The sequence below is a fragment of the Somniosus microcephalus genome, chromosome 2, assembly GCF_052327205.1.
Source record: "Somniosus microcephalus isolate GS21.2 chromosome 2, FLI_Smic_1.0, whole genome shotgun sequence".
NCBI classification, from domain to species: Eukaryota; Metazoa; Chordata; class Chondrichthyes; order Squaliformes; family Somniosidae; genus Somniosus; species Somniosus microcephalus.
In genome coordinates, this window is record NC_140988.1 from 285,758,998 (window position 1) to 285,782,868 (window position 23,871).

Sequence of the window (23,871 nt, forward strand, 5' to 3'; positions counted from 1 at the left end):
CAGCCCTGAAGCAAGGCCTGACCACTGCTGCTTGATCTGTTCAACGCCCAGGACAATGGAGAAGGCCAGGGAGAGAGCGCAGCGCTTCAGCGAGGGTGACCTGAGGGTGCTGGTTGGCGCAGTGGAGCACAGGCGCCATGTTCTGTTCCCTGAAGGTGGCAGGAGGCCGCTGCCCAGCGCTTATCGGAAAGCCTGGATGGAGGTGTCAAACAGGGTGACCTCCAACAGCGTGGTTGCCAGGACTCCTGTACAATGCCGAAAAAAGTTCAACGACCTCACTCGGGTTGTCAGGGCGAGTACCCTTTCCAGTGTCCTCCTCATCCCTGCATGTGCACCTCAGTTTATGGGCAAAGGGACCTGAAAGCCCTAATGCCCAGCCCTCATCCAGCAGCTATGGGACTGTCATGAAAATCACTTGCACATTCAGGACTTTACACACTGTCAGGGCTAGTCCACCATGGGAGGCAGTGCAGACAAGATCAGGGCTTCACACTGTACTTAGAGGCCGTCCTTTCTCTTGCAGGGCAAGCTGGCGCACAACCGAAGGCAGCAGCGTCAGTCCGGGGGAGGCCATCCTGACCTCAAACAGCTCTGCGACCTGGAGCAGCGCGTGGAGCGCATTATGTCAGGCCGGCTGATTGGCCCCGTCGCCAGTGGAGATGCCGACCCTGTTGTGGGCCCCAATGGTAAGGGCATCACCTTTTTGACCTCTCTTTCCTCTTGCGCCTCAGAACAGCATCCTTTGCCACTGTCGGACCAATGCAGTGCATAGCAGCACTCATGCCTCCCTCGCTGCCGCCCTGTCCTCACTCTAAAGCAACTCTTGTGCCTCCCTGCTTTCAGATGGTGACTCGCCAGGTGAGGAGGCGGCCCCTCAAGCTGGCACTGTGTCCGAGTCAGACATAGAGGAGGAGGAAGAGGAAGCCAGACCATCAGGGACACCCTCAGCCGAGGCAGCCCATGGCCATGATGGTGACACATCTTCCCTGGAGGGGAGCAGGGGGGAAGGTTCGGAGGATAGTGAAGCTCCGGTGACCAGCGGGCTGCAGCAACGTGGGAGGGGTGGGGAAGCTCGGTGGCCTTCTCCCCGGAGGGTGAGTGCGGCCTCCAGTCCTGCTACGGTGAGCGCAGAGGAGGTGCGGATCCTAGCAGAAATGGGCGCCCAGGCTGAGCGCAGGCACACTGAGCTCATGGCTGCAGTGGCAAGGATGCCTGACTCCATCGAGTCACTGTCAAGGAGTGTGCAAGAATTCGGGGCAGCACAGGCCAGGAGTCTGCAACAATTCAGTGCAGCACAGGCCAGGAGTCTGCAGGACTTCGCGGCAGCACAGGCTAGGAGTCAGCAGGACTTCGCTGCATCACAGGCAGCTTCTAGCCAAGTGCTCAGTCGTGCCGTGCATTCACTGGCTGGTGTCATGCAGACACAGACCAGGGCCACACGGGCACTAACTGCTGCCACCCTCGCTGGATCGGCCATGCATCGCCAGGGCACTCGCCGCGCCGCAGCAGCCCAGCAGTCTGTGCTTCAGCAGATTGCTGCGCATGCTGCAGTGCTGGCCCATGCGAGTGCCAATGTATCAGCCGACCAGGGAGTACCTGTGATCTGTCAGGTTGGCAGCATTCCTGCAGCCAAAACTGTCACTCCTCCATTGCAGCTGCCACCAGCCGCTGGACAGACTGCTGCCGCCCAAGCAGAGTTGGAGCAGTCAGCAGCCGGCCCCTCCAGGCCCAGAGCTGGTCCAGGCCGACCTCCAAGGGCATCTGCCGTCTCACCATCTGACCCTCAGCAGCCTTCCCCCAGCCTTGCTGCAGCCACTGGGGTCCCATTGAGGAGGAGCTGCAGGGCGGGTAGGGGCCAGTCACGGATGTGAAACGCATCACCCTCGCAGGGGAAAAAGTAGAAGGTGTGGCCAAATGTTTTGTTTTACTTGTAAAGGCCGATACTGGTGTATTTGTTTTACTTGTAAAGGCAGAGACTGGTCTATTTGTGTTACTTGTAAAGGCCGAGACTGGTCTATTTGTGTTTTTGGAAAGGCCGAGACTGGTCTATTTGTTTTACTTGTAAAGGCCGAGACTGGTCTATTTGTGTTTTTGGAAAGGCCGAGGCTACATAAGAACATAAGAAATAGGAGCAGGAGTAGGCCAATCGGCCCCTCGAGCCTGCTACGCCATTCAATAAGATCATGGCTGATCTGATCCTAACCGCCAATCCACTATCACAGAACCATCTCCTGAATCTAACAGAATTAGACACACGAAATAGGAGCAGGATCAGGCTACACGGCCCCTGGGCCCGCTCCGCTACCCACAGGGCCATGACCGATCCGAACCTAGACTCATGTCCAAATTCCTGCCCGCTCCCCGTAACCCTTAATTCCCTTTACTTCTAGGAAACTGTCTATTTCTGTTTTAAATTTATGTAATGATGTAGCTTCTACAGCTTTTTGGGGCAGCATATTCCATGGACCTACCACCCTCTGAGTGAAGTAGTTCCTCCTCATCTCAGTTTTGAAAGAGCAGCCCCTTATTCTAAGACTATGCCCCCTAGTTCTAGTTTCACCCATCATCAGGAACATCCTCCCCGCATCCACCCGATCCAACCCCTTCACAATCTTATATGTTTCAATAAGATCGCCTCTCATTCTTCTGAACTCCAATGAGTAGAGTCCCAATCTACTCAACCTCTCCTCATATGTCCATCCCCTCATCCCCGGGATTAACCGAGTGAACCTTCTTTGTACTGACTTGAGAGCAAGTATGTCCTTTCTTAAGTATGGACACCAAAACTGTACGCAGTATTCCAGAGACTGGTCTATTTGTTTTACTTGTAAAGGCCGAGACTGGTCTATTTGTGTTTTTGGGGGGGGTTTCTCTCCATTAGTTTGTTATGTGGGAAGGGCACAGAGGTATCATAGTAATAAATTTTCTTAAATCGCACTGTCCATGCTTTCTTTTGGAAGTCCTGGTTGCCCTGCTCGGCTGAGGGCTTGTGGAGCGGCTACATTCATCTTCTGCCATTGGCACAAGCCATTCCCTGAGAGGGGGCCTAGAACCGACGTGCAATAAGCCGCCGACAGGCGGCCCTTGCACTTTCTGCCTCCCTCCTGTGCTGGTCCTCCTCCTCCTCCTCCTCCTGTGGTCCTCCAATGTCTGGTGGCAGTGGCTGAGTCCTGCGGATAGCCAGGTTGTGCAGCATGCAGCACACGACAACGAAATGGGAGACTCGCTCAGGCGGGTACTGTAGGGCTCCTCCGGAACGATCCAGACAGCGGAACCGTTGCTTCAGGACGCCGATTGTTTGCTCAATGATGTTCCTGGTTGCTTGATGGCTGTCATTGTATCCCTCTTCAGCAGGGGTGCTGGGCGCACGGAGCGGGGTCATCAGCCAGGTGCACAAAGGATAGCCTTTGTCCCCGAGAAGCCATTCTCGTGGGTGAGGCTGGGCCTCGAACATATCTGCCACAGAAGTCTGGTGCAGGATGAAGGCATCGTGGCTGCTGCCTGGAAAGCGGGCATTGACAGCTAGGATGAGCTGCCGGTGGTCACACACCAACTGCACGTTGAGCGAATGGTAGCCCTTCCGGTTGCGGTAATCCTCGGCATTCTCTAGAGGTGCCCGCAAAGCCACATGCATGCAGTCAATGGCGCCCTGCACCATGGGGAAGCCCACTAATGCTGCAAAGCCCATTGCACGCTGTTGCTGCTTGTCAACGGTCATGGAGAAGGAGATGAACTGACGTCTCCTTCTGAAAAGGGCATTGGTCACCTGGCGGATGCAGCAATGTACCGCAAACTGGGAGATGTTGGAAATGTCCCCAGTAGCGGATTGGAAGGAGCCGGTGGCATAGAAGTTGAGAGACACCGTCACCTTCACTGCCACCGACAGAGACGTCCTGCTCCTCAGCTGTGGCTGCAGATCTCCGCAAAGCAGGTGGCAAATCTCAGTGACCACCGCCCTTCTGAATCGCAGCCTCCGAACACACTGCTCCTCAGACATGTTCAGATATGAGAACTGCTGGCAGTATACCCTGGGTGGGTAAGGCCTCCTTTGCCGACACCTGTTGCCCCTTCTCCGTCTGGCCATGACTGGCACTCTCTCACGGCGTCTCTGAGCCCTTTGAATGCAATGGAGAAGCCCAACGTTTCCACCCATTGCAGCCCCCATTATATGTTTCCAATCAATGCTATGGCTCTGAAGTTAAAGACAAGTGCAAAGCTGTGGCCTGAAGCCACAAGTACCTGTGCGAGTGTTGAGCCAAACTAGAAACCTCTCTACTTTTGTCTCTCTCCAAAGATCCGTCTCTCACAAAGAAGGAGTGGTGCAAAATGGCTGCCATTTATATTGCAGGAGGAGTGCCCTTTAATTAGCGCCCCCCGCAATGACTGGGAACCGTTCCCCTCTACCAGTCGCTAGGGGCGCCAGGCGCACAATAGGCCGGCGCCACTGAATTTCCGGTTTGGGGCGCACAAAGGGCGTTGCACCATGAAATGACGTCAGGATATGCGCGCGCAGCTGAGCGCGCGCAAAGGCTTTGCGCCGCCGCTAAATCTTAACTGAGGTTCGCGAGAGGCGCAGATCGCGCTGCGCCCGGGCGCTAGCCGCTTAGCACCCCGCATCTCCTCCTCCTAAGGCGCTAGCGGCTGGCGCAAACCACTGAATTTCTAGGCCTATATGTCATGATTTTGAAAAGTGTAGATGAACAGAGAGAGACCTTGGTGTCCAAATACACAAATCCTTAAAGGTGGCAGGGCAAGTTGATAAGGTGGTTAAAAAGCACATTGGTTACTTGGGTTATAAATAGAGGCATAGAATATAAAAGCAGAGAGATCATGCTGGAACTTTATAAATCACTTGTTAGGCCTCAGCTGGAGTATTGTGAATAATTCTGGGCAAAACACTTCAAGAAAGATGTAAAGGCCTTACAACAACAACAACAACTTGCATTTACATAGCGCTTTTAATGTCGGAAAATGTCCCAAGGTGCTTCACAGGAGCATGGTCAAAAAAATTCGACACTGAGCCGCATAAGGGGACATTAGGATAGAAGAGGTAGGTTTTAAGGAATGTTTAAGAGAGGAAAGCGGTGGAGAGGTTTAGGGAGGAAATTCCAGAGCTTAGGGCCTCGGCAGCTGAAGGCACGGCACCAATAAAATCGGTGCTGTGCAACAAGAGCATAGGAACAGGAGCAAGCCATTGAGATCCTCGAGCCTGCTCCGCCATTCATTTTCCAATCCTCTCTGGCTACAGGTGTGGTGCCAGAGGACTGCTAATGTTGTACCTTTGTTTAAAAAGGGAGAAAGGGATAGACCAAGTAACTATAGGCCAGTCAGCCTAACCTTGGTGGTGGGATAAGTATTGGAAAAAGTTCTGAGGGACAGGATAAATCTTCATTTAGAAAGACACGGATTAATCAAGGACAGTCAGCATGGATTTATTAAGGGAAGGTCGTGTCTGACTAACTTGATTGAATTTTTTGAGGAGGTAACAAGGAGGGTCGATGAGGGTAGTGCATTTGATGTAGTGTATATGGATTTTAGCAAGGCTTTTGATAAGGTCCCACATGGCAGACTGGTCACAAAAGTAAAAGCCCATGGGATCCAGGGCAAAGTGGCAAGTTGGATCCAAAATTGGCTGTACAATTTTGGTCTCCTTACCTAAGGAAGGATAAACATGCCATAGAGTGAGTGCAACGAAGGTTCATGAGATTGATTCCTGGGTTGGCGGGACTGTCGTATGAGCATAGATTGAGTAAACTAGGCCTGTATTCTCTTGAATTCAGAAGAATGAGAGGAGATCTCATTGAAGCATACAAAATTATTACAGGGCTTGATAGGATGGATGCTGGGAGAATGTTTCCCTTAGCTGCAGAGTCTAGAACCAGGGGCCACAGTCTCAAGATAAAGGGTAGGCCATTCAGGACTGAGATGAGAAGAAATTTCTTCACACAGAGGGTGGTGAATCTTTGGAATTCTCTACCCCAGAGGGCTGTGGAGGCTCAGTCATTAGGTATATTCAAAACAGAAGTCGATAGATTTCTGACTAGTAAGGGCATCAAGGGATATGGCGATAGGGCTGGTGAATGGAGTTGAGGCAGAAGATCAGCCATGATCTCATTGAATGGCGGAGCAGGCTTGAAGGGCCTACTCCTGCTCCTATTTCTTATGTTCTTAAGCAAAGGGGAATGGTTGATGGGTGTTTTTGTGACTGGAAGGCTGTTTCCAGTGGGGTTCCGCAGGGCTCAGTACTAGGTCCCTTGCTTTTTGTGGTATATATCAATGACTTAGACTTGAATGTAGGGGGTATGATTAAGAAGTTTGCAGATGATACTAAAATCGGCTGTGTGGTTGATAATGAAGAAGAAAGCTGTAGACTGCAAAAAGGTATCAATGAACTGGTCAGGTGGGCAGAACATTGGCAAATGGAATTCAATCCGGAGAAGTGTGAGGTAATGCATTTGGGGAGGGCTAACAAGGCAAGGGAATACACATTAAATGGTAGGACACTGAAGTGTAGAGGAACAAAGGGACCTTGGAGTGCAGGTTCACAGATCCCTGAAGGTAGCAGTGGTAGATAAGGTGGTTAAGGCGGCAAATGGAACACTTGCCTTTATTAGCCGAGGCATAGAATACAAAAGCAGGGAGGTTATGCTTGAACTGTATAAAACACTAGTTAGGCCACAGCTAGAGTGCTGCGTGCAGTTCTGGTCACCACATTACAGGAAAGATGTGATTGCACTAGAGAGGGTACAGAGGAGATTTACGAGGATGTTGCCTGGACTGGAGAATTTTAGCGAAGAGGAAAGATTGGATAGGCTGCGTTTGTTTTCTTTGGAATAGAGGAGGCTGAGGGGAGAAACATAGAAACATGGAAGATAGGAGCAGGAGTAGGCCATTCGGCCCTTCGAGCCTGCTCCGCCATTCAATGAGATCATGGCTGATCATCCAAATTCAGTACCCTGTCCTTATTGAGATGTATAAAATTATGAGGAGCCTAGATAGAGTGGACAGGAAGGACCTATTTCCCTTGGCAGAGGGATCAACAACCAGGGGGCATAGATTTAAAGTAACTGGTAGGAGGTTTAGAGGGGATTTGAGTAAAAATGTCTTCACCCAGAGGGTGGTTGAAGTCTGGAACTCACTGCATGAAAGGGTGGTAGAGGCAGAAACCCTCACCACATTTAAAAAGTGCTTGGATGTGCACTTGAAGTGCCGTAACCTACAGGGACACGGACCAAGAGCTGGAAAGTGGGATTAGGCTGGATAGCTCTGTCAGCCAGCGTGGACACGATGGGTCGAAATGGCCTCCTTCCGTGCTGTAAATTTCTATGATTCAATGAGATAGAGTTATACAGCACAGAAAGGGGCCCTTTGGCCCATCATGTCCACGCTGGCCATCAAGCCCTGTCTATTCTAATCCCATTTTCCAGCACTAGGCCCATAGCCTTGTATGCTATGGCATTTCAAGTGCTCATCTAAATGCTTATAGAGTCAGAGATCATGGCTGATCTGCGACCTAACTCCATATACCCGCCTTTGACCCATAGCCCTTAATACCTTGTTAGCAAAAAGCTATCACATTCAAATTTAAAATTAACAATTGACCCAGCATCAATTGCCATTTGCGGAAGAGAGTTCCAAACTTCTACCACCCTTTATGTGAAGTGTTTCCTAATTTCACTCCTGAAAGGTCTGGCTCTAATTTTTAGACTATGCCCCCAGTCCTACGAGCGGAAATAGATTCGCTCTATCTACCCTATCTGTTCCCCTTAATATCTTGAAAACTTTGATCAGATCACTCCTTAGCCTTCTAAATTCTAGGGAATACCACCCTAATTTGTGTAATCTCTCCTCGTAACTTATCATTCTGGTAAACCTACGCTGCACTCCTTCCAAGGCCAATATATCCTTCCTAAGGTTTGGTGCCCAGAACTGCTTACAGTACTCCAGGTGTGGTCTAAGCAGGGTTTTGTACAGCTGCAGCACAACTTCTACCCCCTTGTATTCTAGTCCTCTAGATATAAGGCCAGCATTCCATTAGCCTTTTAAGTTATTTTCTGTATCTGTTCATGACATTTTAATGATCCATGTACCTGGACCCCCAAGTCCTCAATTTAAATAAAGGAAACTACGATGGTCTGAGGAGCGAGTTGGGTAGGATTGATTGGGGAATGGCACTCAAAGGGTTGACGGTGGATAGGCAATGGCAAACATTCAAAGACTGAATGTATGAGCTACAGAATTTGTTCATCCCAGTTTGGCATAAAATAAAACAAAAAAGGTGACTCAACCGTGGCTAACAAGGGAAATTAGGGATAGCATAAGATCCAAGGAGAGGACATATAAATTGGCCAGAAAAAGCAATAATCCTGAGGATTGGGAGCAGTTTAGGATTCAACAAAGGAAGACAAAAGGGATTAATTAAGAAAGGGAAAATAGAATATGAGAGTAAGCTCGCAGGGAACATAAAAACTTTTATAGATATGTGAAGAGAAAAAGATTGGTGAAGTCAAGCGTAGGTCCCTTGCAGTCAGAATCAGGGGAATTTATAGTGGGGAACAAAGAAATGGCAGACCAACTAAATACATATTTTGGTTCTGTCTTCACAAAGGAGGACACAAATAACCTCTCAGAGATGCCGGGGAACATAGGGTCTGATGAAAGGGTGGAACTGAAAGAAATCAGTATTTGTAGGGAAATGGTGTTAGGAAAATTGATGGGACTGAAGGCCGATAAATCCCCAGGGCCTGATAATCTACATCCCAGGGTACTTAAGGAAGTGGCCCTAGAAATAGTAGATGCATTGCTGGTCATCTTCCAGAACTTGATAGACTCTGGAACAGTACCCATGGATTAGAGGGTAGCTAATGTTACCCCACTATTCAAAAAAGGTGGTAGAGAAAAAGCAGGGAATTATAGCCCGACATCGGTAGTGGGGAAAATGCTAGAGTCCATTATAAAAGATGTAATAGCAGAGCACTTGGAAAGCAGTGACAGGATCAGACAAAGTCAACATGGATTTACAAAAGGTAAATTATGCTTGACTAATCTACTGGAATTTTTTGAGGATGTAACTGGTAAAATAGATAAGGGAGAACCAGTGGATGTGGTGTATTTGGACTTTCAGAAGGCTTTCGATAAGGTCCCACATAAGAGATTAGCGTGCAAAATTAAGGCACATGGGATTGGGGGCAAGGTATTGACTTGGATAGAGAACTGGTTGGCGGACAGAAAGCAAAGAGTTGGAATAAACGGGTCGTTTTCCGAGTGGCAGGCAGTGATTAGTGGGGTACCGCAAGGATTGGTCCTAGGACCCCAGCTGTTCACAATATATATTAATGATCTGGACGAGGGAATTGGATGTAATATCTCCAAATTTGCAGACGACACAAAGCTGGGTGGGAGGGTATGCTGTGAGGAGGATGTCGTGAAACTCCAGTACGATTTGGACAGGTTGGGTGATTGGGCAGAAACATGGCAAATGCACTATAATGTGGATAAATGTGAGGTTATCCACTTTGGTGGCAAAAACAGGAAGGCAGATTATTTGAATGGCAACAGATTGGGAGAAGGGGAAGTGCAAAGAGACCTGGGTGTTATTGTGCACCAGTCGCTGAAGGTAAGCATGCAGGTGCAGCAGGCGGTTAAGAAGGCAAATGGTATGTTGGCCTTCGTAGCAAGAGGGTTCGAGTACAGGAACAAGGATGTCTTGCTACAGTTGTACAGGGCCTTGGTGAGACCGCACCTTGAATATTGTGTGCAGTTTTGGTCGCCTTACCTGAGGAAGGACGTTCTTACCATGGAAGGAGTGCAGCGAAGATTCACCAGGCTGATACCTGGGATGGCAGGAATGACGTATGAGGAGAGATTGTGTCGATTGGGCTTATACTCACTGGAGTTTAGAAGATTGAGAGGGGATCTCATCGAAACCTATAAAATTCTGTCAGGCCTAGACAGACTAGATGCAGGAAGGATGTTTCTGATGGCCGGGGTGTCCAGAACTAGGGGTCATAGTCTAAGGATAAGGGGTAAGCCATTTAGGACTGAAATGAGGAGGAATTTCTTCACCCAGAGAGTGGTGAACCTGTGGAATTCTCTGCCACAGAGGGCGGTGGAGGCCAGTTCATTAAATATATTCAAGAAAGAGTTGGATATATTTCTTAAGGCTAAAGGGATCAAGGGATATGGGGAGAAGGCAGGGACAGGGTACTGAATTTGGATGATCAGCCATGATCTCATTAAATGGCGGAGCAGGCTCGAAGGGCTGAATGGCCTACTCCTGCTCCTATCTTCTATGTTTCTATATTAGTCTCTTTGGACCTCCACTGTTTTTCGCTTTTCACCATTTAGAAAGTACCCTGTTCTATCCTTTTTAGGTCCAAAGTGGATGATCTCGCATTTGTCTACATTGAAATCCATTTGCCAGTTTTGCCCATTCACTTAATCTGTCGATATACCTTTGTAATTTTATGCTTTCATCTACACTGCCTACAATGCCACCTACCTTTAATTGCCCTCCTTAATTGAAGCAGGGGAAGAATGCTTGTGAAGCCTCCAGCTACCGCCCGATCTCCTTACTTTGCACTTGTTATAAGGTGCTGGAGAGGCCGCTACTCCACAGACTAGCCCCCATCATCGAGCCAACCATTCCTAAGGAGCAAGTGGGCTTCCACAGCGGCCGTAACTGCTGCAACCAAGTGGTAGCTTTAACAACGCACATCGAAGTAGGCTTCCAGTGCCAGCTGAAGACCGCCGTAGCACTCATGGACCTGTCAGCGGTGTATGACACAGCATGGAAGCATGGACTGCTTTTCAAGCTCTCCATCATTTTACCTGGCAGACCAACAATCCATCTTCTCAACTCCATGCTTAGCAACTGATGCTTCCATGTGTACTCTGGCACCCACAAGAGTAGATATAGGACATTGAACAACAGACTCCCACAGAGTTCTGTCCTGGCACCCATATTATTCAACATTTACACCAGTGATCTGCCCGAAACAGAGTCCTGCAAGTTCATATACGCTGATGACATTGCCTTGGCCACGCAAAACATGAATCTGTCCATCACCAAGGAGACCCTGACCAGTGATTTACAGAGGATGGAGGCCTACTTCCACTGATGGCGACTTTGGCCAAACCCGCAAAAGATCATCACCTCGACATTCCACCTCAACACCAATCAAGCAAACCAAGCTTTGAAAGTATCCTTTTGTAGCACAGAGGTAAACCATACCAAAAAACCTTCCTCTTTAGAAGTCACGCTTCATCGCACCCTGTCATATAGACAACATCTCCAGAACCTTGGGAAGAAACTAGAGTAGGGTCAACTTGATCCCGAAACTTGCCGGATCCACATGGGGAGCAAATGCTCAAACCCTCTATACGGCAGCACTCGCCCTGGTGTACTCTACAGCGGAGTGCTGCTCTCATGCATGGCTATCAAGTCCGCATGTCAAATCCGTTGATGTCCAGCTGAATACTATTATGAGATTATGAGACAACAAGGCCTCAGGAGCAGATGAAATCCCCGCCAAGGCACTAAAGCATGGCGGAGAAGCACTACTGGCGCGAATTCATGAACTAATTTCTCTTATCTGGAAGGAGGAGAGCATGCCAGGGGATCTGAGAGACGCTGTAATTGTGACCATCTTCAAGAAAGGTGACAAGTCCGATTGCGGTAATTACAGAGGAGTTTCCCTGCTATCTGCCACAGGGAAAGTCATCGCAAGAATCCTCCTCAATCGCCTTCTCCCAGTGGCCGAAGAGCTCCTCCCAGAGTCGCAATGCGGATTCCGCCCACTAAGGGGCGCAATGGACATGATCTTCACCGCACGTCAAGTACAAGAGAAATGCAGGGAACAGCACCAACCACTGTACATGGCCTTCTTTGATCTCACAAAGGCCTTCGACACTGTCAATCGTGAGGGATTATGGAGTGTCCTCCTCAAATTCGGCTGCCCTCAAATGTTTGTCACTATCCTCCGCCTGCTTCACGACGACATGCAAGCAGTGATCCTGACCAACGGTTCCACCACAGACCCAATTCACGTACGAACCGGGGTCAAGCAAGGCTGTGTCATCGCACCAACGCTCTTCTCAATCTTCCTTGCTGTAATGCTCCATCTCACCCTCAGTAAGCTCCCCACTGGAGTGGAGCTAATTTACAGAACAAACGGGAAACTGTTCAACCTCCGTCGCCTCCAGTCCAGATCCAAGGTCGTCCCATCCTCTGTCGTCGAATTACAGTATGCAGACGATGCTTGCATCTGCGCTCACTCGGAGGTCGAACTCCAAACCATCGTAAACACCTTCACCGAAGCATACGAGAGCATGGGCTTTACACTAAACATCCGTAAGACAAAGGTCCTCTACCAACCTGCCCCCGCCACACAGTGCTGCCCCCCGATTATCAAAATCCACGACAAGGCCTTGGACAACGTGGACCACTTTCCATAACTCGGGAGCCTACCGTCAACAAGGGCAGACATCGACGACGAAGTCCAACACCGCCTTCAGTGTGCCAGTGCAACCTTCGGTCGCCTGAGGAAGAGGGTGTTTGAAGACCAGGACCTCAAACCCGGCACTAAGCTCATGGTCTACAGGGCAGCAGTGATACCTGCCCTGCTGTATGCCTCAGAGACATGGGCCATGTACAGCAGGCAGCTCAAAGCACTGGAGAGGTACCACCAATGCTGCCTCCGCAAGATCCTGCAAATCCATTGGCAGGATAGGCGCACCAACGTCAGTGTTCTTGCTCAGGCCAACATCCCCAGCATCGAAGCTCTGACCACGCTCAATCAGCTCCGATGGACGGGTCACATTTTCCGCATGCCCGATACGAGACTCCCAAAACAAGCGCTCTACTCGGAGCTCCGGCACGGCAAGAGAGCCCCAGGTGGGCAGAGGAAACGCTTCAAGGACACCCTCAAAGCCTCCTTGAAAAAGTGTAACATCCCCACCGACACCTGGGAATCCCTGGCCCAAGACCGCACAAAGTGGAGGAGAAGCATCCGGGAAGGCGCCGAACACCTCGAGTCTCCTCGCCGGGAGCAAGCGCAAGCCAAGCGCAGGCAGCGCACGTCAACCCAAGCACCCCACCCACCCGCCCCTTCAACCACCATCTGCCCCACCTGTAACAGAGACTGTAGGTCCTGCATTGGACTCATCAGTCACTGGCGAGCTCATTTTTAATGTGGAAGCAAGTCATCCTCGGTTCTGAGGGATTACCTAAGAAGCCTAAGAGAAGACTGCTCTCATGCATGGCTATCAAGTCCGCATGTCAAATCCGTTGATGTCCAGCTGAATACTATTATGAGATTATCACCGGTACGCTTTTATCGACACCAACACCTTGGCTGCCCAAGCTTGCAAACATCGCACCACCACACCTACGCCAGGAATATGCAGTCTCCAGAGAATATAACCGCTACGCCAGTAAAGATATGCCGATCCAGGCTGACTTGAACAACCTACCACCAACCTGTCTCAAATCTAGACGGCCATTTTGGACCGTCAAAGCCCTTCAGCGATCTCCCCTCAGCCTTGATGACCGATGACGAAATGCTTGGAAGAACTGTGACATACGAAATGGATTCCATAGAGGACCCCCCAGTACAACCTGAAGGAGCAAACCTTCCTCGCAAACAGTGGGCAAACTTCAACCGCCTCAGAACTGGTCATGGGAGATGCTGCCACCATCTCCATAGATGGAAGATTAAAGCATCCCCATCATGTAACTGGAGCTCCTAATCAGACCCTGGAGGACATCATTGAGCACTGCCCTCAGAGGAAATTCGTAGGCACCCTTACAAGATATCCATGCTGTTACACCAGAAGCTTTGGCCTGGATAGCTGACTTAGATATTGACATTTGATTTGATTTGCCAATACCATACGAAAGAAGATCTGTCGATATCCCTTTGTAATTTTAAGCTTTCATCTACACTGCCTACAATGCCGCCTATGTTTATATCATCAGCAAATTTGGATATATGACTTTCTATGCCATAAAAGTTAATAAATACTGTGAATAGTTGAGGCCCCAACACAGATCCCTGTGGGACACCACTAGTCACATCCTGCCAATTTGAGTACCTACCCATTATCCCTACTGCTTGTCTCCTGCCGTTCAGCCAATTTCCTAACCAGGTCAATAATTTGCCCTCAATTCTGTAACAGTCTCTTATGTAGGACTTTATCAAATGCCTTCTGGACATCCATATAAGTAATATCCAGACATTCCCCTGTCCACTACTAGTCACCACCTCAAAAAAATAGGCCAGAATTGGAGGAGCGCAGATATCTCTGAGGATTGTAGGGCTGGAGGAGGTTACAGAGATAGGGAAGGGAAAGCCCATGGAGGGATGTGAAAACAAGGGTACAGAGGAGGTTTACCAGGATGTTACCAGGGATGAGAGACTTCAGTTATGAGGAGAGGTTGGAAAAGTTAGGAATGTTTTCCTTGGAATAGAAAAGGTTAAGAGGTGACCCAAGAGGTTTTCAAGATGATGAGACGTTTTGATAGAGTAGAGAGAGAAAAGCTATTCCCTCTGGCGAGTGGGTCAATAACTGGAGGTCATAGATTTAAATTCACTAGCAAAAGATCGAGAAGGGGAGATGAGGAGAAATGTTTTCACTCAAGAGTGGTATCTGGAACGCTCTACCTGAAAAAGTGGTGGAAGCTGATTCCATAAATAATTTGAAAAGGGAGTTGGGCAGGTACTTGAGGATGAGGAACTTGCAGGATTATGGACTAAAAGTGGGGGTGTAGGATGTGGCACCACTGCTCTTTCAAAGAGCCAGCACAGGCACAATGGGCTCCTTCTGTGCTGTAAGTTCTATGATAAACCTCTCTATCCCTGGGATTGAATGCTTGCACGGCTCTATCACAGGGATAGAGGGGTTGCTCTGCCGCTATGGATGCTGGGGAAAGCCAGGACCTGTCGGTCGAGTGGGAGGGGGAAGTCAGGAATCTTGGGGACGGGAAATTGCAGGGGAGCTCGAGATGGGAGCGGGAAAAAAAGAGGGACACTGGGGAATGGGGCTTCAGGGGAGAGATGTAGACTGGGGAATGGGGGGGGGGGTACAGAGATGGAGAGAATGGTTTCCCTTATTACTCTGTTTTCCCTCTTCGCCTGCTCTTTGGTGGCCTCCTGGTTCTTGGAACTTCTCAACAGTTGCTGGCACGAAACCACAAAAAAATACTCAACTACAGGGGAACCAACCTTTATAAACGGTAGATCCAATAACATCTGTAGAAGTTATATGATTTGATGTCATGTGATCCGACATCACATGGTCAAACCTCCAGGAATGTCGCCAATCAGAGTTGGCAACCCTACTGCACTAGTACATCGGGTACTGATGAGCTGTTAACACCCCCCTATCCATCCCTCCCCAGCAATTCAAACATTAACAGCTGCAGCACATGGATGGAGGGGGCCCCGGATAGGGGTCTGCAGGACATTAATCCACCCCACCCCGCCAATTTGTCTGGGACCTGCCTGGCACTCAGCCCTACAGCAGTCACCTCGCCTCACCCTGTGCAGGCTGCCAATGTAGCAGATCCCAGGATCAGGACATCCCTTCCTCAATGGAAAAGGACCCTGGGATGGCAACAAACTAGGAAACCCAACGAACAGAAAAGAAACTGAATTCACATCTTGCTGGCAGGGCTCCAGAATTCGGCACAATCCCAGGTGAGGACAAAAAAGGAATGTTACAGGAGATACAACCAATTCTAGAATATTTGGCTCATCTGGTTTACTGTACATACAATGACATTATGAAAATAAGGACACCTGCAAATAATGGACACTTGATGAAAGTCCCTTAGGTATGGCCTCATCCCCGTGATCTCCTTCAGCCCCTTAACCCCCACCCAGAGATATCTGTGCTCCTCTAATTCTGCTCTCTTGAGCATCCCTGATTATAACTCACTCAACCATTGGTGGTTGTGCCTTCTGTTGCCTAGGCCCTGAGCTCTGGAATTCCCTGCCTAAACCTGTCCGCCTCGCTACCTCTCTTTTCTCCTTTAAGACTCTCCTTAAAACCTACTTCTTTGACCAAGCTTTTGGTCACCTGCCCTAATTACTCCTTATATGGCTCGGTGTCAAATTTTGTGTCTCTTAATACCCCTGTGAAGCGCCTTGGGACGTTTTACTACGTTAAAGGCACTATATAAAAACAAGTAGTTGTTGTATCCCTAATTTATAGGTTTCACTGTATTTGACATCTAGTAAAAGATGAATACACCAGCTAAGTTATCTAGAAATGTATTTTCTAGCCAACAGATATAAAATTATGTTTGTTAATTTGCAAGCATTCATACAAATTAGTCTTTGTGCTCATTTAGAGTGGGGAAGATGCATGCTAAATTGAATTATATACAATTTTTTTTTTAAAGTCGTTCATGGGATGCGGGGGTCGCTGGCAAGGCGAGCATTTATTGCCCGTCCCTAGTTGCCCTCGAGAAGGTGGTGGTGAGCTTACTTCTTGAACCGCTGCAGTCCGTGTGGTGAAGGTACTCCCACAGTGCTGTTAGGGAGGGAGTTCCAGGATTTTGACCCAGTGACGATGAAGGAACGGCGATCTATACTTCCAAGTCAGGATGGTGTGTGACTTGGAGGAGAACTTGGAGGTGGTGTTCCCAGGCACCTAGTGCCCTTGTCCTTCTAGGTGGAAGAGGTCGCGGGTTTGGGAGGTGCTGTCAAAGAAGCCTTGGCGAGTTGCTGCAGTGCATCTTGTAGATGATACACACTGCAGCCACGGTATGCCGGTGGTGGAGGGAGTGAATGTTTAAAGTGGTGGATGGGGTGCCAGTCGAGCGGGCTGCTTTGTCTTGGATGGTGTCGAGCTTCTTGAGTGTTGTTGGAGCTGCACTCATCCAGGCAAATTATCTTACATAGAGATTATAATATATACCTTTAGGGCGTGATCCGGAGTAACTGAAGGGTTGCTAATCAATTCAAGCTCCACATATCTACGAAGTTGGGAATCTTCTTCAAAGATTGCCTCCATGTTGAATATGATCCAGGAAAACCACACCTATAAAATAATTTTTTTCTTACAACATTGTAGTACTAAGCAGATATCCAGATCAGTCAATGTTTTACAATAAGAGATTTCCAAATATCTTTTGGCATAATCGCCTGTACTTGTATTTAGTGCTTAAAGAATGGCGAAAGTAGGAGGACCTGTTTCTTTGCCTCCTAAAAATTTAAGTCCAACAGGTCAATCCTATTTAGGACTCTGCCAAACACTCATTTTACTCTCTCCATTCACTGTCCCACTTATATTATCAGTTTGTTCTTAAGCCTCTACTGCTGTTTACACACACACAAACACTCTTATCATCATGCTTTGTTTCTGAAGCTACAAGCAGTTAAAAAGTGGTCACATTTGTCTTAAGCAATCAGACATTCCTACTATAGTGAAGGATTTTCTTTTTAACAATATGCAAGTTATTCAAAACAATTATAGAAACAGTGATAGAGGTGGGTGTCTTATTAGTGATGTGACTGCAGTTTTAATACATAGTGTTTTACCTCAGTTGAAGTGGCATTGCCTTCAATAAATGATGGAGTTATGTTGCCAGCTAACATCCAGCTCATAAATGAAGTTAGTAATCCACGATCACTATGGTATCCAAGAGCATTCTAAACATTTTGTCAAAGTAAGCAAGAATATCTCTTCAGTTATTTATAATGAACAGTACAGCATATAACTGGATTTGTACAACTTGGTGCAAGCAGGCTTTACTACTATAATTATAGATTGCAAACAGGAGGGAAGCAAACCGACACATATTAAATTAACACTCCCAAATCAGTGATCGATTTTAGCAATAATCCTATGCATATTTTTGCAATAGAAAAACAGATGTGAACATATATGCTAAATGTTTCAGAATCAAACTTCTTTATAAGCTGGTTTATAGTTACAATACTCTTAATCAAATATGATCAATGAAGAAAGATAGTTCTAAATATATTTGGCTACTGTTTCATCTTTTGCATAAAACCATGTTTCATTTTTGGTTGCATCAACAGTGTTTTAGGTTAGGTTGCACCTGAAAATTTAATTTCTGTGAGATACCTTGTGTTGTTGGTAAAGAGGCTTTTGCAAACAGTCTTCCTGTTGAAGAAGAAATGCAACCTTACAAAGATTATCCATCAGAAACAAAACAGCTTTGTCTCTGTGCCACAGATGTTGATTCATCAAGACCTGAATCCAGAATTCCAACACAGCAGCTGCTCCCACTCTGCCAGGTTTATTGCTCTCTGCGACATGAGTCTGTAAACATGAGCGCCAGTTAGTTTCTTTTAGAGTAGAATGCCCAAACTCAATGACTAATTGTGTTTATATGAATACAGACTAACATAAAAGTAATTTTTACATACTGAACATTTTTTCTGCATATACTGTATTCATAATACTCAAATATGACTCAATCATTTGAAGATATAGAACCAAATTTTGAGGAAAAGTGGCCTTAAAAATTGAGAGAAAAGGGGTCTTACTTTGTAAAATTAAGCATAGAAAAGAGTTGGGCTTTTGGCACCCAAATCGCAAAAAGGAAAATTTGGAGAAACCCGATGAGGTGTTCAGAAGAAAAGATTAGAGCTTAAGAAGCCTATTTTCAAGCTGAAAAGGTGCTAAGAGTGAAACTTGGAAATTTAGGATATTTAGTGTAAGAGGGGTAAACATTTAATGTGGTTCACTCTTGTGTGAAAGTAATTGGATTGAGTTATACTTAAAAATACAAGTATTTGAATATATCAGGAATAGAAGCAGATAATTTAAGTGGAAAAGACTACAACTATGGATGGATGGATCTACCCGGCAGGTATCCCCAGAGTTGAATGAGTGTGTCCTGACGGAGGTAGACCCGCCCAACTCTACCACGACCGGCATGAAAGGACAAGTTTGTAAGAGATCAAGGAATAATGTTATCAGCTTATAAGCAATATGCTGAATAGATTTTAAGTATAGTCCTGTTATCCAAAGCTATTAAACGGTCAGCTATACAAGGAATCCAACCATAAAATAGCCATGCCGATTTATATAATCTTGGACGAGTGTAATGCTATGCAGTATTAAGTAGAGCCTAGCTGATGAAAAATGGCAGTGCTTACACATATATCCGTGGCAACACCCTATATTACAACAGTGACAACACTTCAAAAAATACTTCATTGGCTGTAAAATGATTTGAGACATCATGAGGTCATGGAAAGGTGCTACATAAATGCAAGTTTGTTCTTTCTTTAGTATGATTATATTGTTTTCTAGGATTGTGTGTTTTCAATTATATTCCCTTGTATTACTCTTTTATGAACATCTTCTAACTAATGTTTCTTTATACCTGGATCATACTGTTTAACAATTTAATGTTTTCTCCATAGCTGATGCCAGTTAAATGTTGTGCTACTTTCTGGGTCACCTGCTGAGTCACTCCCTGAGGCACACCACTGTCAGTCTGAAGAAAAAGCTGCAGGCACATTAAAAACCTGAGGTGGAGGAAGAAATAAGATATAGTGAGTCTTCCAATTTGCTTAACATTAAGTTACCTAAGCATAATCCACAACCACATTGGGGGCAGCGACAGAACATAAATTAATACAGATTGATTGTCATATCATGAAGACTACCAACTGATGAGTTGGAGCACTTTGCCTTATAATAGGACAGGATCAATGGATCAGCTGGTCTTTTTCTGTCCTTTGTCTTCGAATGTACCTATGTAATTGAAACCCGCCTATGAGTCACACAGAAAGTGCAGCAGGTTTACTTTATTATTTAAGTACATGGTGAGTATTCATAATGCAGAGGTCTAAAATATGTGCTTTTGTAAATAAAATGACAAAAAAAATGTGCCTAATTTCCATGAAGTCATTGACTTAGTTTACTGGAATGAATGGAGTTAAAATGGGAAAAAAAGTAATTACTCTACCATTTATAAGAAATTATTATTTTATAAGTTAGTTTTGTGCCAATAAAGGATTTGCTGGGATGTCAATAATTTAGAATCTCAACCAAAAATCAGATGAATGGTACAAATATTAGTTCCACAATCTCAAAACAATGTAAACAGAATTAAAAGAAAACAATTTGAATGATTTGTTACAAAATAATATTCAGAATTAGTTAACAAAGGTCGAGTAATTCTGTGATATTAATGACCAAATAGTAGCTAAAATAAGCTGGTTAAATGGTTCTGTTAAAATAATGCAGATGAGAATTTAATGCAAAATTGTTAATCAGTGCATTAAAAATCGTGTATTGAGGAAATGAAACCCCTAAATTAGTATATACAATATATATTGCGATAGCAAAATACTGTGGATGTTGGAAATCCGAAACAACAACAGAAAACGCTGGAAAAACTCAGCAGGCCAGGCAACATCCGTGGAGAGAGAAACAGAGTTAACGTTTCAGGTCGAAGACCCTGCCTCAGGACTGAGAAAAAAAAGCAGGAAATGAAACAGATTGAGAAGCAAGTTTGGGGGCTGGAAAATGGGGGAGGGGATGAAAGAACAAAAGGAAAGTCTGGGAGGGGTGAGGAGACAGTAAGAGATATTCAAGGCGAGACGAGATGGTAATAGGACAAGTAAAGCGACAAAGGATGGCTCTAGATGAAGTGTGACATGCGCTGGCAGAATGAAAGACAGCTGCTATGTGGGAGAGACCAAACGCAGATTGGGTGACCGCTTTGCGGAACACCTCCGTTCAGTCCGTAAGGGTGACCCCGAGCTTCCGGTCGCCTGTCATTTCAATTCACTGCTCCATTCCCACTCAGACCTCACCGTCTGCGGCCTCTTGCATTGTTCCACGGAAGCTCAGCGTAAGCTCGAGGAACAGCACCTCATCTTCTGATTAGGCAGATTCTGCCAGCGCATTTCACACTTCATCTAGAGCTATCCTTTGTCTCTTTACTTGTCCTATTACCATCTCATCTCGCCTTGAATATCTCTTACTTTCTCCTCACCCCTCCCAGACCTTCCTTTTTGTTCTTTCATCCCCTCCCTCATTTCCCAGCCCCCAAATTTGCTTCTTAATCTGTTTCATTTCCTGCTTTTTTCTCAGTCCTGACGAAGGGTCTTCGACCTGAAACGTTTAGTCTGTTTCTCTCTCCACGGATGTTGCTGAGTTTTTCCAGCATTTTCTGTTATTTACAATATATATTGATTGCTTTCGAAATTTAGCAATTGGCTATCTTGCCTTCCAACACTGCAAAGGAGGCTTTAAAGCATTCTGTAAACTGTTCTGGCGTCAAAGAACATTATTCTGAACAAGAATTCTATTCTAAAGAATACAAGACTTTTATTAATTTTTTATTTTCAGTGGAATACAAGATAGCTTCTACTTAACTGTTCATTTTTCAGAAGATAACATTGGCATGGGTAGAAGAGTGGTAAGATCTTATCCAACACGTGGACTACTGCTTTAAGATGCTTTGACTGTACTAGTACACCCAGCAAAGGTATGCCTTCGGAGCAGAACTTGTCAATGCTAAAAGAAATGTAAAAAAATTGCAAATTGACTTTACATCTTTGAATCAAACATATCAGTACATAAAGCTGCCATGTGAACCTGTTCATATGGTACAGTATGCAATAATTAACAGCAATCCGTATTGCTCTGGAGGCGAAGGCCAATGTATAATTTTTGTTACCCAACAAATGTCGGACTAAGAAATATACAGATAAGTTAAGTGCGATCATTTGCACAGTGTCAGAATTAAACACAACAGTATATATTCATTTCCATCTTTCACAATACAGAAATTCTCAAAAGGATGTTACAGCTACATCATCTTAAGTGTAGTTGCCTTCACTGTTTAGAAAATAACTGACTTCAAAGTCTTAAAATGGCTGTAAAGGAAAAATAAATGTCCTGATTACTATCTATTATCCAATAACAGCATATATGTCAATGTCAGGGGAGTAGGGAGTATAAAATTGGAAACAACAGAAAACGCTGGAAATACTCAGCAGGCCAGGCAGCATCCGTGGAGAGGGAAACAGAGTTAACTTTTCAGGTCTGGGACCCTTCATCAGAACTGGAAAAAGCTGGAGATGTAACAGATATTAAGCAGGTGTAGAGACAGGGGAGGAGGGGAGGAAGGAATTGAAGGAACATACTGTGCTTATGCAAGAGGCAGGAAAGATAAAATGTTGCAAATGGGAGTGGCAAAAATCATACAGCATGAAAAATGGGGGCAGGGATTATTATCTGAAATTGTTGAACTCGATGTTGAGTCCAGAAGGCTGTAAAGTGCCTAATCGAAAGATGAGGTGCTGTTCCTCGAGCTTCATTGGAACAATGTAACAGGCCGAAGACAGAGAGATCAGAGTGGGAGTGAAGCGGTGAATTAAAGTGACAGGCGACCGGAAGCTCAGGGTCACCCTTACGGACTGAACGGAGGTGTTCTGCAAAGCGATCGCCCAATCTGCGTTTGGTCTCCCCAATGTAGAGGAGACCGCATCGTGAGCAGCGAATACAGTATACTAAATTGCAAGATGTACAAGTAAATCGCTGTTTCACCTGGAAGGAGTGTTTGGGGCCCTGGACAGTGGGAAGGGAGGAGGTAAAAGGGCATGTGTTGCAACTCCTGTGCTTGCACAGGAAGGTGCCAGGCGAAGGGGAAGAGCTGTTAGGGGTGATTGAGGAGTGGACCAGGGTGTCACGGAGGAAGCGGTCCCTTCGGAATGCTGAAAGGGAGGTGAGGGGAAGATGTGTTTGGTGGTGGGATCACGTTGGAGGTGGCGGAAAATGATCTGTTGAATGTGGAGGCTGGTGGGGTGAAAGGTGAGGACAAGGGGAACCCTATCGTGGTTCTGGGAGGGGAAGGGGTGAGAGCAGAAGTGCAGGAAATGTAACGGACACAGTCAAGGGCCAAGTCAACCACAGTAGAGGGGAATCCCCGGTTGAAAAAAAAGACCTTGAGTATTGTGTGCAGTTTTGGTCGCCTTATCTGAGGGAGGATGATCTTGCCATGGAGAGAGTGCAGCGAAGATTCACCAGACTGATACCTGGGATGGCAGGAATGACGTATGAGGAGAGATTGGGTCAATTGGGCTTATACTCGCTGGAGTTTAGAAGAATGAGAGGGGATCTCATTGAAACTTATAAAATTCTAACAGGACTGGACAGACTGGATGCAGGAAGGATGTTCCCGATGGCCGGGGAGTCCAGAACCAGGGGTCACAGTCGAAGGATAAGGAGCAAGCCATTTAGGACAGAGATGAGGAGGAATTACTTCACCCAGAGAGTGGTGAACCAGTGAAATTCTCTATCACAGAAGGCAGTGGAGGCCAATTCATTAAATATATTCAAGAAGGAGTTGGATATATTTCTTAAGGCTAAAGGGATCAAGGGATATGGGGAGAAGTCAGGGACAGGGTACTGAAATTGGATGATCAGCCATGATCTCATTGAATGGCGGAGCAGGCTCGAGGGGCCGAATGGCCTACTCCTGCTCCTATCTTCTATGTTTCTATGGAAGGTGGCATCGTCAGAACAGACGCGGCGGAGACGAAAAAACTGGGAGAATGGAATAGAGTCCTTACAGGAAGCGGGGGTGGGAGGAAGTGTAGTCCAGGTAGCTGTGGGAGTCAGTGGGCTTGTAGTGGACGTTTGTCGAAAGCCGATCGCCAGAAATGGAGACGGAGAAGTCAAGGAAGGGAAGAGAAGAGTCGGAGATGGACCATATGAAGGTGAGAGAAGGGTGGAAATTGGAAGTAAAGTGAATGAACTTATCTAGTTCAGGGCGAGAGCAGGAAATGGCACCGATACAGTCATCGATATACTGGAAAAAGAGGTGAGGGAGGGGACCTGAGTAGGACTGGAATAAAGAATGTTCCACAT

General features: G+C 46.5%; 1 protein-coding gene across 1 annotated transcript in view; it reads right to left on the reverse strand.

Moving 5' to 3' along the window:
* Positions 1-23,871, reverse strand: part of epg5 (ectopic P-granules autophagy protein 5 homolog (C. elegans)) — a 237,635-nt gene that overhangs the window by 103,132 nt on the left and 110,632 nt on the right. Inside the window, exons 17-21 of the mRNA XM_085966023.1 lie at positions 21,373-21,513; positions 19,367-19,511; positions 18,097-18,294; positions 17,547-17,657; positions 16,924-17,046 (exon numbers count right to left, since the gene is read on the reverse strand). Coding sequence (XP_085822149.1) covers positions 16,924-17,046; positions 17,547-17,657; positions 18,097-18,294; positions 19,367-19,511; positions 21,373-21,513 — 718 coding nt within the window. The remainder of the gene's footprint in view (positions 1-16,923; positions 17,047-17,546; positions 17,658-18,096; positions 18,295-19,366; positions 19,512-21,372; positions 21,514-23,871) is intronic.